A 19,990-nucleotide genomic window follows, 5' to 3' on the forward strand; every position below is an offset into this window, starting at 1 on the left:
AAGGAAAGTCTTTTCAACAAAAGATGTAGAGACAATATCTAAGGTGCATGAATATCTGTATGGAAGAAAATGAACACTTGCCCTTATATTTTAACACACACACAACTCAAAATTAATCAGAAGCCTAAAAGTAAGAGTTAAAACTATAAAGCTTTTGGAAGAAGCCATAAGAGAAAATATTTGTGACCTTTGGGTATAAAAAGATTTCCTAAATAGGACACAAAAAGCACAAACCATAAAAATAAATAAATGCTAACTTGGACTTTATCAGAATTTAAAATGTTGCTCTTTCAAAACACTATTAAGGAAAGGAAAAGGCAAGCCACAGTCTGGGAGAAAGTGTATGTAATATACATATCTGACGGGGACTGTAAAGAATTCTTACAATTCAGTAAAAAGATGGTTACCCATTTTTTAAAAAGGGCAAAAATATGTGAATGAATATTTTACAGGATAACATACTAATGGCCAGGAGTTACATGAAAAGATTCTTTCAGTATTAATCATCAGGGAAAAACAATTTAAAACCATAATGAACTACCATTGTACACCCACTAGCAGAGCTAAAATGTAAAAGACTGATAATACCAAGTGTTGGCAAATATGTGAACAAGTTGAACTTTCTTTCATACTCTTCAGTTGAGAATGTGAAGTGGTATAGCTAGCTTGGAAAACAGTTGGCAGTTTCTTTTCTTGCTAAACATATACTTTAGAACCCAGCAATTCCATGCTCAGGTATTTATCCCAGAGAAAGGCAAACCAAGGTGGGCACGAAGACTCCTGAGTTTCCATAGCAGCTTCATTCATCATAGCCAAAGACCAGAAACAACCTATGTGTCCATCAGCAGGGGAATGAATAAACAAATTGTGGGCTACCAATCCAATGAAATACTACTCAGCAATAAAAAGGAAATGACATGCACCACAAAATGGATGAATCCTAAAAAACATTATGCTATGTTATGTAAAAGAAACCAGAAACAAAAGTATACATATTGTATGATTCTATTTATTTAAAAATCTAGAAGATGCAAACCAATGTACATATGTGACAAGAGGCAGATTAGCAGTTGCCTGGGGTTTGGAGTGGAGCGGGAATTGATTGTAAAGAGGCACAAGGAACTTTTAGGGATGGTCTAAAAACACCTAAAAATGTCCTTTATCGTGATCACATTGGTATATTGTATGTGAGTTTTATGTTTATTGTGTATAAACTGTTTCCCCCAATAAAGTTGTTCCTTTTAAAAAAAACAGGGCCGGCCCGGTGGCTCAGGCGGTTAGAGCTCCATGCTCCTAACTCCGAAGGCTGCCGGTTCGATTCCCACATGGGCCAGTGGGCTCTCAACCACAAGGTTGCCAGTTCAACTCCTTGAGTCCTGCAAGGGATGGTGGGCTCCGCCCCCTGCAACTAAGATTGAACACGGCACCTTGAGCTGAGCTGCCTCCCGGATGGCTCAGTTGGTTGGAGCGCGTCCTCTCAACCACAAGGTTGCCGGTTCGACTCCTCCAAGGGATGGTGGGCTGTGCCCCCCGCAACTAGAAAACGGCAACTGGACCTGGAGCTGAGCTGCGCCCTCCACAACTAAGACTGAAAGGACAACAACTTGACTTGGAAAAAAGGCCTGGAAGTACACACTGTTCCCCAATAAAGTCCTGTTCCCCTTCCCCAATAAAATCTTAAAACACACACACACACACACACACAAAAAAAAACACACACACCACCTTTTTGCTGTTTAAAGAATGCTGTTTAAACTAGATGATTACAGTTTAGGTTGCTTATTTTCTTTTTCAGAACCTCTGTTTTGTTCAGGTCTCTTTGTGGTCATGTCCTAGGAAGACTGGTCCTATCTCACATTCTGGTAATTTTGTTTCATCTTGATGATTTTGCTTCCCCTCCTCTATTAACCAGCTCTGGCCAATAACAGATGAGCAGAAGTCTCAGCTAGGAAGGACTTTTAGAGAAGACAAAGAAATGTGATGGATTATATTTGCTCTTTCGCTAACCCCACTAAAATGACAGTAAAGGAATTTGGTTTAAATGAAAAAGGCATAAACCTATGAAGATGAAGAGAAAGGGAGAGGATATAACAGTGAGTCAGAATTTTACTCAAAACATTTTGAAAAATAGGTGCATATGTAACTTAGGTTTCAACTTTCCTTGGTCTACTAAGTATTTGAGGAGGACACTTATGAGAAGCAAGCTGGTTTTCAGCTACAAGCAGGCAATGTTCTGGGATAAGTTTTAGGTACTTCTGGATATACATTGGGCCTGATAACAGTATTCGTTAAAGTCTGAAATGTAGAAAGTTAGCACCCAGATTCCCATCCCACCCTCTCAGGGTACTACCTCTCCTCCATTCCTGCCAGCGGGGAAGTGAAGAGGGATGAAGAAGGAAACTTTTATTGACTAAGCCTTGTAGTACCATCTGGTCTTTTAAATAATGTCCACCTATTATTTTGATCCAAGTAAACTTTAAAAACAGAGAGACCTGAGAGAGTCCTTATTTTCTGTCCCTGGATGTTGGCGTGTGATGGATGCTGAGGATGTGGTGACAGGAGTTGCCACCCATTGTCTGACCACAAGGAGAGTGAGCTACCGGGCTATCGATGACAAAGGGCTTCACTCTTTCCCTTTGTTTCCCTGTTTTCAGAATGGTGAGTTAGTTAGTTCCCCAGCTACCTTCAGTGTGTGTGTGTGTGATTAATTCATGAATTTTCATATATTTGTTTTTCAGTCTGTTGCCATCATTATTCTTTTGTCACATTTTTGGTCACTGTGGTCTCTTTAATTGTTACATCTTTGATCACTGTGGTCTCTTTAAAGGTGGCTTCTTTGTCTTGTCCCCTTTCACGCGCCCCCCCCCCCCTCCGGTTCAAGCTGTTGTTTCTCAGTCTGGTTGTGTAGGACGCAGCTCCCTGGCCCATGCTGGTGTTAAGAGCCTTGCACTCCCCCCGCTGAGGCCGTCCGTCGCTGGTCGTGGGTCAGCCGTTCACAGTAGCCTGCAGCAGCTCACGCCAACCTCCGGCTGCTCACAGCAGTCCAGTTCCAGTCCAGCAGCTCACCGGCAGCCCAGCTCCAGGGAGAGCTGTTGTTCACAGTCTTAGCTCTAGAAGGCGCAGCTCACTGGCCCATGTGGGAATCGAACCGGCGACCTTGGCAGTAGGAGCATTGCGCTCGAGCCACCTGGCTGGCCCCTTCTTTGTCATTTTGATATAACCTAGTAGTCTTTGATATTTTCCTTGCTTTCTGATATGACAAGGTTTTCTACATTCATCTTTTACATTTCCTGCCCCAGACTTAGAATCAGTTACTTTCCCTTTAATGAGAAATGGGATTGAGAGACCACAGTCTCGGTAATAGGGATGCTTATTGCCACTGAGATGGTCATGGCTGCTCATCCTTTTCAGTGGTCAGAACTAAGGAACGTTTCTTTTCTTTCTTTAAAAAAAATCATGATTTCATAGTGATGATTTCAATTAAAGTTCTCAGGGTTTTTAACTTATTTGGCTTTTACTTGCATTTCTTTTATGCTGAAAAAATAAGGAACATTAATAGAATTACTTATTTTCCTTATCCTACATTATATATAGTAGTTTTTAAATAATACCATGTTGTTACTAGCTGTTGTTACTTGATACAGGTTGAGATGTCTTTGTCGTTCTTTTTGTTCTTAGAGTATATCCACTTGGAATAATGCTAACATCCTTGGCTTAAACCAACCAAGAATCACCCCGTGAGCTAGGCAGGGCTCCTCCCATGAGACATGACTCCATATTTGTTTTTACTCTTTTTGTTGAATTGTAAAAGATCTGTTGACGTTCTGATGTAAAAGGTGAGAATTTAATGCGAAACCCTTTATTTTCTTCCTCTTCCCTCTGTATTGGAAAACTGTATTTTCAATTTATTTGGTGTTGTTGCTAACTTTTGTAACTTTAAATGTTCTAATTATACTTTTATTTCTGGGTCCACTAATGCCATTACCTTTAGTTTTTCTCCTCCCATCCAAAAGTTGAAAAACAATACGCTTATTATTATATAAACATTGTGACTGTCCCCACACAAATCTTAAGTATTTGCAGTACTAAGATTACATTTTTTTATTCAAAGGAGAGTGATCCTGGGATAAAGATCCTAAATTTTTTCATAAATTTTCATAAATTTTATCAGTTATTTAAAATCATATTTTACCTTGCCTCATAGTATTTACATCATTTCTTTTATGGCTTTTTGGGTTTAACCTCAGGATTTCTCATTGCTTTTGTTTTGTTCTTGTTGACAGAATAATATGCCTTTATGATATTCTCAAGTTTTTATCACCTCTCATTTATACTATTTATTGCATGGAGTTCCCCTTTTTATCCAGAAATTTCGTTCTTAGAGTCTTCGTCTTCCTAATCCGGACCATTTGGTATATGAGCCTACTGTACAGCTGTCATTGTAAGATTTCTACAATTCCCATCCCTGTGCATTTCCCAGCTCTCATCCCTGCCCCATTCTGGTGACCGCTGATAGTTGGTTAATTCTCTCAGAATTGCTGTATGAATATACTAGCAAACATGAATGTACATTTTAATTTTCCTCCTGCTTAATGTAAATGCCGACATGCTGTATACTGATCTGTACCCTTTTCATTTAACAGTTGATCTTGGAGATCTTTTCAGTACAAAAAGAGCTTTGTTTTTTTTAATTTATTTTTTTAAAACATAGTTGAGATACCATTTTATACGAGTTTCAGGTATACGACATAGTTATTCAACATTTATATTCCTTACCAACTAATCACCATAATCCGTCTACTAACCATATCACCATACAAAGTTATTATGATACTGTTGACTATATTCCCTATGCTTTTCGTTACATCCCCATGACTTATTTATTTTATAACTCGAAGTTTGTACTTCTTATTCCCCTTTACCTTTTTCACGCATCTCCCCGCTCCCCTCCGCCTCTGGCAACCATCAGTTTGTTCTCTAAATCTGTGAGTCTGTTTCTGTTTTGTTTGTTCTTGTGTTGTTTTTTAGATTCCACGCTATAAGCAAAATCATACAGTATTTGTCCTTCTCTGTTTGACTTATTTCATTTAGCATAATACCCTCTAGGTCCATCCATGTTTTTGTACATGACAAGATTTCATTCTTTTTATGGCTGGGTAATTTTCCATTGTATATACATGCCACATCTTCTTTATCCATTCACCTTTTGATGGACACTTAGGTTGCTTCCATATCTTGGTTATTGTAAATAATGCTGAAATGAACATAGGGGTGCATATACCTTTTCAGATCAGTGTTCTTGTTTTCTTCAGATAGATACCCAGAAGTTGAATTGGATCATGTGGTAATTCTATTTTTATTTTTTGAGGAACCTCTATATTGTTTTTCATAGTGGCTGCACCAGTTTGCAATCCCACCAACACTGCACAAAGGTTCCCTTTTTTCCATATCCTCGCCAACACTTATTTGTTATGTTTTTAATAACAGCCAGTCTAGCAGGTGTGAAGCGATAGGTCATTGTGGTTTTGATTTGCATTTCCCTGATGATTAGTGATGTTGAGCATCTTTTCATGTGTCTGTTGGCCATCCATATGTCTTCTTTGGAAAAATGTTTGTTCAGGTCCTCTACACATTTTTAAATTGTATTGTTTGTTTTGTTGGTGGTGAGTTGTATGAGTATGTATATATTTTGGATATTCACCCCTTATTGGATGTATCTTCTCCCATTTAGTGGGTTGACTTTTGGTTTTGTTGATGGCTTTCTTCGCTGTGCAAAAAGCTTTTTAGTCTGATGTAATCCCATTTGTTTATTTTTGCTTTTGTTGTCTTTGCCTGTGTAGACATATCCAAAGAGGTATTACTTAGGCTAATATCAAAAAGTTTACTGCCTATGTTTTCTTCTAGAAGTTTGATGTTTTCTGGTCTTACATTTAAGTCTTTAATCTAGTTTTAGTTTATTTTTGTGTATTGTATAAGAAAGTGGTCCAGTTGCTCTTTTTTTAATTATACAGATTTTTTTCTATATAAAAGATTTTTTCTTTTCTTTTTTTTTTAATTGGGGAATATTGGGGAACAGTATGTTTCTCCAGGGCCCATCAGCTCTACGTTGCCCTTCAATCTAGTTGTGGAGGGCGCAGCTCAGCTCCAAGTCCAGTCACCATTGCCGTTTTCAATCTTAGTTGCAGGGGGCGCAGCCCACCATCCCATGCAGGAATTGAACTGGCAATCTTGTTATTAAGAGCTCATGCTCTAACCAACTGAGCCATCTGGCCACCCCCTCCAGTTGCTTCTTTTGCATGGAGCTGTTCAGTTTTCCCAACATCATTTATTGAAGAGACTGTCTTTTCCCCATTGCATATTCTTGCCTACTGTGTCATAGATTAATTAACCATACTAAGCATGGGTTTACTTCTGGGCTCTCTGTTTTGTTCCATTGATCGGTGTGTCTATTTTTTGTGCCCGTACCATACTATTTTGATTACTATAGCTTTGTAGTATAGTTTGAAATCAGGGAGCACAAGACCTCCAACTTTTTTTCTTTTTCAAGATTGCTTTCGCTATTCAAGGTCTTTTGTGATTCCATATAAATTTTGGGGTTATTTGTTCTAGTTCTGTGGAAAATGTCATTGGTATTCTGATTGGGACTTCTTTTGTTTTTACAACTGCATAGTTGTCCATCCTATGGATGTACCATAATTTATTTAACTAGTTCCTGTTGATGGATATTTTAGGTTTTCCAGTCTACTGCTATTAGAAACAAAGTACATCTGTAGAATAAATTCCTAGAGTAAAACTGCTGAGTCAAAGACTGTATATATTTGCAAGGTGGGTAGAAGTTACCAAATTGTTCTCTGTAGGGGTGTACCAACTTAGGTTCCCACAAGCAATGTATGAGTGCTCATTTCCCCAACAGCCTTGCCCACCATGTTACAGGTTTTTCTTTCTTTTTCTTTTAGGGGGTGGTGGTGGTGTTTGCTAATCTGATAGGTAAAGGATGGCATTTCAGTGATGAGTCTACCCCTATGAGGCTGGCATAGGAATTACCCCCACTTTCACAAAAACAATGGAAAAGGTCCAACTCTCTTTACATTTTACAGGATGCAAAGAAATGCTAACAGATTAAGAAATTAACCACAGGACCTAATTAGAAAAAGACTTGGCAACATGCCCAGCTCATCCAGTGGCAAAAGGAGAAAATATTCCGTTTGTGACACTGTTTAGAAAGGGGTAATTTAAATGCCCTCTAATCTGGTCTAGTAATGTCCAATTAAGAAGTCTGTTAGAATGAAAACACTTGGGTTTTTCTATGCTTAGTGGGGTGAAGCAGGGTTTTTGTTCTTCTCTTAAAATCTTCCCTTTAAATATATTTACATTGAATGGTAAAAATTACAGTTTAATTAAACAAACTGTTTCCTGTTTTCTTTCAAACCACTGTGCTAGGACTTGGAAGGATTCAAGTGCTAAGATAAGAGTCCCTGTCCTTCAGACACATTTACTATGAGGCGACTGTAATTCAAGGAGGAACGTGATGAGTGCTATAAGTGGTAGAAGCAGGGTGGGCCTCGGACAAGGGAAAAATCTCAGCCTGTGGCAGGAAATCAGGACAGGAGGTGGTATTTAGGATGACCTGAAATAGTGGGGAGCAGTAGACACAGATTTAGAGTCTAGGGAAGAGTTTCTAATTGTCTTTTTATCTGATTTGGATGTCAGGATGTGAAACACCTATTTTCTTGACATTAGTACACTCTGGCAGGGAGTGAGACTGGAGTTTAGCAGTGAAGTTTTACATCTAATTTAGGCCGAGTAACCTAGTTAGAAACACAGACTCAAGCTAGATGGTCCTGGCTGCCACCCACTAGCTGTATGACCGGGGGCAGGCTATGTAACCTCTCTGGGCCTCAGTTTTCTCATCTATTAAATGAAGATTGTCATTGTTTTGAGGATTAAATTAGCCTATGTAAATCACATATTGTAATGCCTGGCTCATAGTGTTATATGCTTGCTATTATTATGTTGTACCTTCACAAATTGATACTCTTTTATACTTAAAAGACTTTTTCTGGTTACAAAAGTAATATGTGGTCATTGTAAGATCATGTGGGATATGCAGAAAAGCATTTTTAAAAACCCACCTGTAAGGTCAGCACTACGGAAGTGTTAGTTAGCGTGTTGGCATCTTACCTCAGCAGCCGTCTTGCATGGTGGTCAGGAGCGTGGACTCCGGAGCCTACCTGCTAGGGTTCACATCCTCGTCCCACCATTTACTAATCTCTCTGAATCTCTCTCAATTTGCTCAGTTGTAAAATGTTCATAGAATGAGGATGAAGTAAGTTCATATAGGTGAGGCATTTAGAATAGTGCAAGGCAGAGTACGTGCTGTGTCTGCTGCTGTTACTCTTCTCTGTTTGTGTATAGAATCCCGGCAGCCTCTGAAATAGAGAATACAAACAAGTAGGATTAATGGTGGGGGAGCAGGCCTAGAGAATCCAGAATCCTAGAGAATAAATGTACGCGCGCGCAACCTAGGGGAAAGGACAGCTTAGGGAAGGGCAGGACAGTGGACAAAGGGAACTAAAGTAGGTACGACTTTTCAAGAGGTAGTAACTCGATTACGGTGGGCCCCCCTTACCCACGGTTTCAGTTTGCAGTTTAGTTACCTGCTGTCAACTATGGTCTGAAAATATTAAATGGAAAATTCCAGAGGTAAATTAATACATTTTAAATTTCACGCCATCCTGCTCCATCCATCACTGATGTCCAACATATCCGCACTGTGGATACTACATGCCCATTAGCCACTTAGTATCTGTCTCACTTAGATGCTGTCACCCTATCACAGTGACTTGTGTTCACGTCACACTTATTTTACTTAATAATGGTCCCAAACACGAGAGTGGTGATGCTGCCAATTCGGATATGCCAAAGAGAAGCCATTAAATGCTTCCTGTAGGTGAAAAGATGAAAGTTCTTGACTTAATAAGGTATTTTGTCACCTCACATCTTCACAAAAAGAAGGGCAAGTACAGTACAATAAGATATTTTTAGAGAGACCACCTTCGCATAACTTTTATTACAGTATATTGTTATAATTGCTTTATTATTAGTTGTTAATCTCTTATTGTGCCTAATTTATAAATTAAACTATCACAGGTATGCATGTATAGGAAAAACAGTATATATAGGGTTTGGTACTATCTGTGGTTTCAGGCATCCGCAGGCGGTCTTGGGACTTCCCCTCCTTTCCCCTCCCTGTAGACAAGGGGGAACTACTGTAGGTGGAATCTTAGTTCTCACTATTGGAAAATAATTTCTTCCTGGGAAATTGGGGGAAAAATGCAATAAATACATGGTTTTAAACTCAAGTAGAAAATAGGAGTGGTGTAGTGTGGGTAAACAGCAATAATGAAAAAATCCTTTAGTCTAATTCCATTGGGACAATGAATAAATTCCCACTTGGGATCTCAGCCAGATAAGAAAGTAGAGATTCAATTGGCTGTGTTTTCTTCGCACAGAAAAATCCTTATTTGGATTTAAAAATAAATTAGGAAGTGAGCATTCACAGTATCAGGGATTCACTGTTGACTTACTATAAATAATAAGCTTTTCCCAAGTCAAGTTGGAGTCTAGGAAGAATATGACAAGTGTCATGAGAGGCAAACACACTTTATTTTAGGGGCCCAACTAGATGGATATTAATCCATGTAGTGGGTTGAATAGTGGCCCCCTGAAAAGATGTGTCTAAGTCCTAACCCCCTACCTGTGAATGTGAAACAGGGTCTTTGCAGATGTGATTAAATTAAGGCTCTCGAGATGAGATCAGCCTGAATGTAGGATAGACCCTAAGTCCAATGACTGATGTCCTTATAAGAGAAAAGAAGAGGGAGATTTGAGACACACAGAAACAGTGGAGAGACACAAGAGAGAAGGTTATGTGAAGACAGGCAAAGATTGGGGTGAGGTGTATAAAAGCCAAGGAATGCCAGGGACTGCCAGCCGCCATCAGAAGTATAAGAGGCAAGGAAGCGTTCTCTCCTAGAGACTTCAGATGGAATGCAGCCCTGCTGACAACTTGATTTTAGATTTGTAGTGAACAGAACTAGGAGAGAATAGATTTCTGTTGTTTTCTAAGTCCCAAGTGTGTGGTAATTTGTTACGGCAGCCCTCAGAAATTAGTACAGTCAGAGATGGAAATAAAGTATATTTGAGGTAGTCAGTGGGAAAGTTACATTGTGCAGAGTCACAAAGACATATTTTCCAAGACTTATGCATCTATTGTATAAAGCCAAGTAAGGAATCTTAAAATTTTATAGGCAATCAATTTGGGGTGGGGGCAAATATATCATTTTAGATAGAAATAATCGCAAAAGGCAAAATGAAATGACCCTTTTTATTTGGAGCCCTTAGAAAAGTTGAGAGATGGAGAGACAGAGAGCGTATCTGTATCAGGTGAATTTATAAGCATATCCATTAAATTTTCCATTAGAGAATAACTTAAAAACTATACTAAAAATGATACAGGTTTTATTTCGTATTAATACCAAAAAATGATTGCAGCTCTTCCTTTGAAAATAGTTACTGGTAGAGTCCGTCTGACCTGATGCTTGCTCTTCTTATCCCACTGTCTCAGTCCCACACAGCATTTATAATTACTTTGAAACCAGGCTTATTTTATTTTATTTTTTAGTTTATTGTCTCTAACATTTATGATCTAAAACGAAATTTTTTTTAGCTCTTTCGTCTAAAATTTGTGCTTCATGTGTTGTGGTCCCAGTAAGTGGACTTTAAAGATGTTCATTCGTATCCCAGCCTTCTTTTCAAGCTGGAAGGTCTTTGAATAGATAGCTGTGACATGACCTGGAGTATCTTCTTCTTTGAAGCCGTGTGGTCTCAAACAGTAAGATAATGCTAGTTCCTCTCTGTGACGTTTTGTCAAGAATGCCTAAGGATTATCCTATGACCCACCCCTGAGAGCAGCTATTTGTTTCTGGAAGCAAAATGTGGGTCCTGCTTTGAGGTGGGATGGGTAGGGAGATCAGAGAAAGATGGAATTAGCTTTAAAAAAAAAAAGCCAGATGGTTATACAATACTTTAAAAAAAAATGTGTCCTTTAAAGGTAAAATGACAAGCTGTTTCAGCCCCCAATGTGACCGACTTAAAAAGTGTTAATTGTCTTTGTAGAGAAAAACGTCTTGAATCCAGATGATGCAATTTTCTTGTTTTGTTTGTTTAAACATTCTAAGAATCTGCCAGGGGCTGGATGTTGGGAGACCAGGGACTAAAGGAAAGAAAAGGCAAGTACGACAGGCAGGGAGCTGAGACCCTGCGGTTCGTGGGAAGCGCCCGCATCTGGGGGACTGTAACGCCTCCGTACCTGCAAGCAAGAGCAGAGCTTCGCTTTTAGCCTCTTGCTGTTACTGTGCTGCTTTTGAATTGTGCAGAGTAAAGATGCCTTCCTGTGTGTTATTCAGTTTATCAGTCAAGTCTCATTGCAGAGGAGATGTATCATAGATCAATTCCTCACCTGTGTGGTTTCAAAAATAGTACATCCCTGGGATAATGATGGTAGGACATAATTGAAACGCTACTTGTATGCTGTATCAAGTTTCTTGTATATAAGTCTAGAGTGACATCAGAGCTACAATCTTTTATATTTTGTTGACTTATTCCATTGAGGTCCCCAGTCACCTCTCTTCCCTACATTCTCATATAAAACTTAATTTCTCTTCCCCAGGAACGCTGAGAACCACAGGGGACCTTAGATAAGACCATTTGGTCCCAACATCTTAACAAGCCGCCAAATTGTAGAAAATGGGAATTGCTAGCCTCACGCTAGTCAACATGGAGACCAAGTTCCTTCTCTGTACCACATGGTACTTTTTTTCTAGCTTGAAATGTTATTCTCTGTCCTCACCTTTATCTGCAACTGCTTACATTTCTAAGGAGAAAAAATACTTCAGTCAGACTTTTCTTTTTATTACCGTGTTGCCCCGAAAATAAGACCTAGCTGGACAATCAGCTCTAATGCATCTTTTGGAGCAAAAATTAATATAAGACCTGGTCTTACTTTACTACAAGACCAGGTATAACGTAACATAACATAACATAACATAACATAACATAACATAACATAACATAACATAACATAACATAACATAACATAACATAACATAACATAACATAACATAACATAACATAACATAACACCACGTTTTATTTTAATTTTTGCTCCAAAAGACGCATTAGAGCTGATTGTCCGGCTAGCTCTGATTTTCGGGGAAACACGGTACAGTGCAACACTGAAATCCCTAGTATTGTGGTTAACAGTATTGTCCATTTTCCCAAATCCAATGATTGGTTTTCTGACCTTAGCTTATTCTACTTCTCAGCAGCACTTGATACATCTTCTCAAGAACTTGCTCCTCAGATTTGTGGGGGCACATCCTTTCCCTTCCTCACTGGCAGCTTCTCAGTCTCCTTTGCTGGACCTTTCTCCTCTGCCAGACTTCTAAGCATTGGAATGCCCTGGGTTCCATCCTTGGCCTTTTTTCTCTTTTGTCTGAACTTTCCTCTGTAAGAGCTCAACCACTTCCATTGCTTCAAATGCCGTCTTTATGCCATGACTCCTCCATCTGTATCTCTAGATAATCGTTCCCTAGAGCTCAAGACTCATGGCCCCGCTGCCTACTTTAATTTCCATTTTAGATACGTAAGCTGTCTCAACCTTGATAATGACCTGATTTTTCTGCCCGATTCACCCCGAACTTCTGCATTTCAGTCAATAGTACCACCACCCATCCATTCAGTTGCTCAAGCCAAGAACCCAGAATGTCTTCAAACTTGCTTTTTCCCCACACCCTGCATTCAATTTATCAGCAAGTTCTATCAGTTCTACCAGAATGTTCCTGAATTCCACTACCCTTTTGCCACCTGCACTGCTATGGTACTACACAGATCAGACCTTCTTCCTGTTTTACCTGAACCCCTTCCGAACTGGTCTTCCTGTTTTCACCCTGTCCTTTCCGTGGTCCATTATTTGCATAGCAGTAGAGTGATCTTGCACAGATCATTTTATATCGTCCACTTGTTTATTCTTCACTGTGTTCCCATCATAACATAAAGGTCCCTACTGCATAGTCTAGCCTTCGTTTGCCTTTCTAGTCACATCCTGCTGCTCCCCCTCATTCTCTGTGCCTTCTTTGAACCCTTCACATATCCCAACCCCATTTTATGTTTCATCCTCATGCTCTTTACAGATTTCCCTGGATGTGTGTCCCTAAAAGTTAGTTTATTTTTGCTTGGTTTTGATGCAGTATCATACTGTATGTAGTCTTCTAGAACTTCTTTTTTCACGCAGTGTTGTGTTTTGGGATTAATACCTGTTAAAGTGTAAACTTAGTTCATTCAGTTTCACTGCTGGATAGCACTTGGTTGTATGAATATACCAGTTTGTCTACGCTTCTGACAGTGTATTATTGGGTTCTGGTGAACATGACACAAATAATACCTAGTTCACAGAGAGCTTACTCCGAGCTTTTATATAGATGAATCCTCACAACAACCCCGAGTTGGCACTGCAGTCTTCATTTTACAGATGAGGAAACAGGCATAGGAAGACACTTACCCACGGTCACGTAGCTAATGACGGCTATGAACACGTTTGTACGTGTCTCCTGGTACACAGGGCAGGAGTTTCTCCAGAAGTGAAATTGCCGCATCCTGGCTTTCACATGTGTTCAGCTTCATACAATGATGCCCAACAGTTTTCTACGTGATTAAGTTCCAGTTGATACGCCCACTAGCAGCATATGAGTTCCCGTTAAGCCACATCTTCACCCACACTTAGTTTTGCCAATTTTGTGGGTGTAAAATGATATTTTGCTTTCAATTTGCATTTCCCTGATTTCCTAATGAGGTTGAGCATATTTTTCTATATTTATTAGCCATTAGTGTTTCCTCTTCTGGAAACGTGAAACGTCTGTTTATGTCTTTTGCCCACTTTTCTATTGATTTGTCAGTCTTTTTCTTACTAGATTATAGTTCTTTATAGTTCTAGACCCTTTGCCAGTATTATGAGTTTCAAATATCTTTTCCAAGTTTATAATTTGTGTTTTAAATCTCTTTATTGGTGTCTCCTGGTGAACTGAAATTTCTAATTTTAATAATACCGAATTTCTCAGTGTTTTCAATGTCTTATTTAGGAAATTCACTCTTACTTCAGAGTCAGAAAAATATTATTCTATATTTGTCCTAAAATTTTGCCTTTTACAATTAAGTATTTAATCCACCTAGAGATTATTTTTATACATAGTGTGAGGTATGGATCCAATTTTTTTTTCCTAGTCATAGTTTATTCTTTTCCCAGTTATTGAGATACTGCCCTTAGGTCAAGTTTCTGTATAATTGTGGGATTGTTTCTGGGTGCTTTGGTCTGTTCCATTGATCTTTTTTTCTGTTTCTTCACTAATACCTAGTGTTGATTTTGGTTTGAGACAAATGGGCATCCACAGAGGTTCATGGAATAAAATACCTTTTTGACATTTCTCAAGTACAAAAGTTAAATAAGAGGCTGGGTGCTGTTTTACTGAAGGAAGACACAGTTTGGACTGAGAATGACATTCTAACGTTCTTAATTTAGATAAAGCGTGTTTCCCCAACAGATTGTCAATCACTTTTTTCATAAGGTCCTGACATTTGACTGGCTCTTCTTTCTTTACATTTTTCTAGGCTATTCAGCTTGACCCTGAAGAAACTCGTCATGCTGAAAGAAATGGACAAAGATCTTAACTCAGTCGTCATTGCTGTGAAGCTCCAGGTGAGTTGAGCAGGATTATTTGTTCAGGGTTCAAAGAAGCTGGATAACTTGTGCCCATTCTTAGGGCTTCAGAAATACTGAGGAGTCTGTACTCTCTTCCTTCCCTCGGCAAAGCAAGTGCAATGGTGGAACACTGATTGAGCTCATGAGACCTACTTAGTCCCAGTTCTGCCTCTTACTTAAATCACTCAGTTTCTTCATATGAAGAATAAAAGTGGTTCTTTCTGCCCTGCCTATTTAACAGGATTAGTATGAAGATCAAGTGATCTACATGCTCAAGTGTTTGATAAACTATTCAGAAATCACTGGGGTGGCTCATGTCAGTTTCAGCCTTATTCCCAGGATTCCTAGGGCCAAGCAGATGCATGGATTGGGGAAGCATTTTGGAGGTTTTCTATAGGGTAAAAGAAACTTATAGATTATTATTTCAGAATTGGAAATTAGAATTTTACTGGGATATGTTATCTTCTGGGTAATTCCCATATTTAACCATTTAGCTCCTTATACTTGATTCAGTATCTTCAAGCAACCCAAAATATTTCACATGCATTCATATTCTAAGCATTCCTGAATTTCAGGAAAGGAAGAAGAAGAAACTGAACTATAGGAAAGTTAAGGAATTTATCTGTTGGCAGCTAATTACCAAGTAGCAGAAGTGGGACTAGAAACTAAAGAGTGAGTAATTCATATAGTCATTAAACTCCACCACCAGCCCTTGTTTATTGGTAAGTCCTTTCTAATGACAACTCCCTAGAGTTTACTGAGAATCTGAAGTGCCTCTGGAGTCACTAAATAATTATTGAATTCTTCAGCTTAAGAATGGTGTGTTTGTTAACTTTTTATTCACTGCAAAATAGTGAACTGTTATCTTATTAGCTAGATCAACTATTATGTAGCAATTTATTGTACTAATAATATTGGTTTCATTAAAATCCACATCTATACCACTCACAGTATGTGAACCATGCATTGAGGCCCTCAGCTCTGTTTCTGAAATAAATACCTTACCTTAATTTAGTTCTCAAAACTTAAAACATTTTAATTACTCCTTATGAATTCCTGCATGTCCCACCTTATGAATACGCTGTTCATCTTTGTGCGTAATTCTTCCCGATTCTGTGAAACGTTCCCAAACACTGCAGTTGAAAAACCAGGGGTGGGACAATTATGTGCACGTGGAAACTTTCAGTATCTTTCCCTCTTCTCCTGATTCTGTACCCTGTTTCTAGGTCAGAGGCAGTGTTCCAGTTTTGGGGACTTGTTTCCTTTGCTAAAAGCTGTTGCTTTCCTGTGCAGACACTGTTGGTATGGTTTTGAAAGTTCCCTGCTGTTCTTGCCATCCCCACAGTTAAATGCCTTTGCCAAAAGAAATAACTTCTATTTCCTGATTAAATATTTAACATTCTATAAAATTTAGAATTATACCAAAAAACTACAAATACCCTGAATTTTTTATTGCTTTACTTCCAAGCAGCTGAAAGTAATTACAGATGTTATCACATTTATTTATCCAGTCACGTAGTTTTTCATTCATTAATTTAATAAATATTTCTTGAGTACCTGTTATGTGCCCGGCACTGTCCTAGGCACAGGCGACATAGCAGTGGACAAACCAGACAAAAGTCCCTCCTTTAAGGACTTTTATATGTTGTAGAGCAGCAGTTCTCAACATAAGGTCTGAGACCCCAGGCTCCCTAAGGCCTTTTCAGGGAATACACAAGGTCGAAACAATTTTTATGAGAATACTGTGGCATTATTTGCCCTTTCCACTGTAGTGACATGTGCACTAAAGGTACAGGGGCCATGGTGGGTAAGACAGCAGGTCCTCAGTGCACACAAAGGTAGTTGCCCCACAGATAGCACCAGGAATCATTGTGTCGTTTACTGTGAGACTCGAAGGAAGAGGAAAAAAAAAACCAGTTTTGTTTAAGAATATTCTTGAAGGAGCAGTAAGAATGGTTAATTTATTATATCCGAACCCTGCAATCCATGCCTTTTTAATATTCTGTGTGATAAAATGGGAAATATGCATGAAGCACTTGTGTTTCATAGTAAAGAATACTGCTGTCTCAATGTAGTTGGGTTATGAATTAAAGTAGCTGCTTTTTGTTTGGAACGCCATTTTTACTTGAAAGAAGGGCTTACAGGCAACCTGGTTGTTCAGACTTGGGTATTTGGAAGATATTTCCTTGAAAATGAACAGAGTGAACCTATCACTTCAGGGGAAACAACTGAGAATATTTTTGGCCAACAATAAAATTTGAGCTATCAAGTGGAAATCAGAACTTTGGAAAACTTGTCTCTGTCACTGTAAGCTTAACAGCTTCCCAATTCTTAAAGACTTTTCTGAAGAGATCAGTGGTGATAGTAACAATCGTGATTTTTTTTTTAATATTGTATATTGAAATGTGTAATATTTGAGAGATTTGCATAATTCAGTGAACCTGTAGTTTCCAAATGACCGCTGCATGAGGTTAAAAAATTATTCTGGGTAAAAAGATCCATTCAGACAACAAAGTAAACCAGTGGATTGGGTTTTATTTGGAATAATTTAAATTTACAGAAGAGATGTAGGGGTAGTTCATAGAGTTCCCACATACCCCTTACCTGGCTTCTTCCAGTGTAACATCTTTCTTAGCCATGTACATTTATCAAAACTAAAAAATTATTACTGGTACAACACGGTTAACAGAAGTGACAGACTTTATTCAGATTTCCCAATTTTCCCACTGATGTCCTTTTTCTGTTAATTGATCAGATGTTAATATGTGAGAGTATAAAAAGCCTTATTGCTATGGTTTTGATTTCTACTTGGCAGCTAACCTTGAAGAGACTACCACTTGCAGAGTTTTAGTGTAGTATCAAAGAAGTATATTCCAAAAGGCTGTTAAATACTCCTCCTTTTTTAAACTCCATATCTCTTTGAGTCTGCATTTTTTCCATATTTTCAACCAAAACATAATTTTGCAACAGATTAAATACAGAAACAGGTGTGAGAATCCAGCTGTCTTCTATGCCAGACATTAAAGAGATTTGCAGAAATGTGAAAGAATGCCATCTCCCTCCATACACTGTTGTTGGAAATGTAAAATAGTGCAAATTTTCCAGACTTTGGAAAACAGCCTGGCAGTTCCTCAAAAGGTTAAACATAGAGTTACCGTATGACCTAGCAATTCCATTCCCGAGTATTACCCAAGGAAATGAAAACATGTCCACACAAAACTGCATACAAATGTCCATGGCAGCATAATAGCTAAAAAGTGAAAACAACCCAAGTCCATTAACTGATGAATCAATAAATAAAATGTGGTATATCCATACAATGGAATATTGTTTGGCAATAAAAAAGAATAAAGTGCATCCATGTTACAGCATTGATGAACCTTGAAACATTATGCTAAATGAAAGAACCCCGTCACAAAAGTATGACTGTCCAGAATGTATGAAATGTCCAGAATAAACAAACCCATAGAGTCAGAAAGGAAATTAGAGGTAGCCTAGGGCTAGGGGTAGGAGGATGAGAAACTTGGTAGGGTGACAGCTAAAGAGTATGCAGTTTCTTTTTGGGGTGGTGAAAATGTTCTAAAATTGTGTCCATGGTTGCACAACTCTGAATATACTAAAGTATACATTGAATTGTATACTTTAAATGGGTGTTGTGTGATACTTGAATTATATCCCGATAAAGCTGTTTTTAAAGACTGCCATCTTCTTAATAAATTGCTTTTGTTTGGGGAAAGATTTTTCATAAAAATACTTTTATGTACACATGTAATAAGTTTATTATATTTATTTTAAATGAATTAATATGTATTTTTAAATATCTGTTTTAATTTCTAATATGGTAAATATCGATGGATGTACCTATATAAACAAAAGCTTTTTGGGATCCTCACTAATTTTTAGGAGTGTAGAAAGATCCTGAGACTGAAAAGTTTAAAAATCATTGTAGTAGAAGGAAGAGACAATAAACATAATAAGAAAATTATATATAGGCTTTCCTTGAAATTTAACCCATTCTTGAAAACACTTTGGGTGGCAGAAGCCTATCTTCCATTATTTACATGGGAAAAATGACAGCGCATTCTCAGACATCCAAACACCTCAACCAAGTTCCTCAAATACCACTGCAACACTGTTAAATATCTGTGATAATCCACTGAGAATTTTTTATTTAAAAAGAAGCATTTAAAACACTAGTAACCTAATTTTTAAAATACATTAATACTCATTAATGGGTATTTTTCTGTGCTGTAAGTAATGATACTATAGTATCAGATATAAATTATTTTGCGTCTATACTGCAAATGAAGATATACTGTTATATACATTTTAAATGATATGTAAAGATACTACAGATCATTTTGCAATTGGATCCAAGTTAGTAGTGCCCCACGTACCAGGAAGAAGCAAATATTGGGACCGTGAAGGTCTTAATCTTTGGAGAAGGGTCGGGAAGTACACACCATGCTTTCAGAGTGCCAGAACTAGCAATTGTCCTGTGACTGTACTATGCTCTCCCTCCTGTTACTGACACATGCAGACTCATTTTAACAAGTGTGCAGGTGAGATAATGCATTTGGGATAGAAATGTTCACAGGTATTTATAGCACATATTTGGATAGTGACAGTTCAAATAAGGAGGGTTGCTGCTCTTGGAATGATACATCCTGTGGGGAAATAAATAAATAAATAAGGAGAAAGAGAACGGAGCGTGCCAGAGGTGAGGAAGTTACAAATTGTATGTGGTGGTCAGGATAGGCCTCATTGAGGAGATGACATTTATGCAAAGACTTTGAAGGAGGTGAGGGAGGGAGCTGTGCAAATATCTGGAGGCAGAGCATTCCTGGCAGAGGGAAAGGCAAGGCAAGGCCCTAAGGCAGGAATGTGTCTGCGATGTTTGTGCCTGGCACGTTGGCAGAATCGAGAGGAAGGAGGGGGATGGAAAGGACTGAGCAGTAAGAGGTGAGGTTAAAGCGAGGGAGGGGCAGGATGTATGCAGATGATTGCAAGGTCCCCGGCTTTCATTCTGTGTGAATTGGAGGGTTTTGAACAGAGAAGTGACAGGACCACTCTGGCTGTGTGTGGGGAATAGACTGTAGATAGGAAAGAGGAAACAGGAAGACCAGTTAATAGGCTACAACAACGATCCTGGCAAGAAATGAATGAGGGTGGCGC

General features: G+C 38.5%; 1 protein-coding gene across 3 annotated transcripts in view; it reads left to right on the forward strand.

Moving 5' to 3' along the window:
* PACS1 (phosphofurin acidic cluster sorting protein 1) overlaps positions 1–19,990 on the forward strand; it is a 115,110-nt gene that overhangs the window by 63,436 nt on the left and 31,684 nt on the right. For all 3 annotated transcript variants that reach the window (XM_019737688.2, XM_019737689.2, XM_074336720.1), the window contains exon 2: positions 14,725–14,812. In XM_019737688.2, coding sequence (XP_019593247.1) covers positions 14,725–14,812 — 88 coding nt within the window. The remainder of the gene's footprint in view (positions 1–14,724; positions 14,813–19,990) is intronic.

Source organism: Rhinolophus sinicus, linkage group LG06, assembly GCF_036562045.2.
Source record: "Rhinolophus sinicus isolate RSC01 linkage group LG06, ASM3656204v1, whole genome shotgun sequence".
Classification (NCBI taxonomy): Eukaryota; Metazoa; Chordata; class Mammalia; order Chiroptera; family Rhinolophidae; genus Rhinolophus; species Rhinolophus sinicus.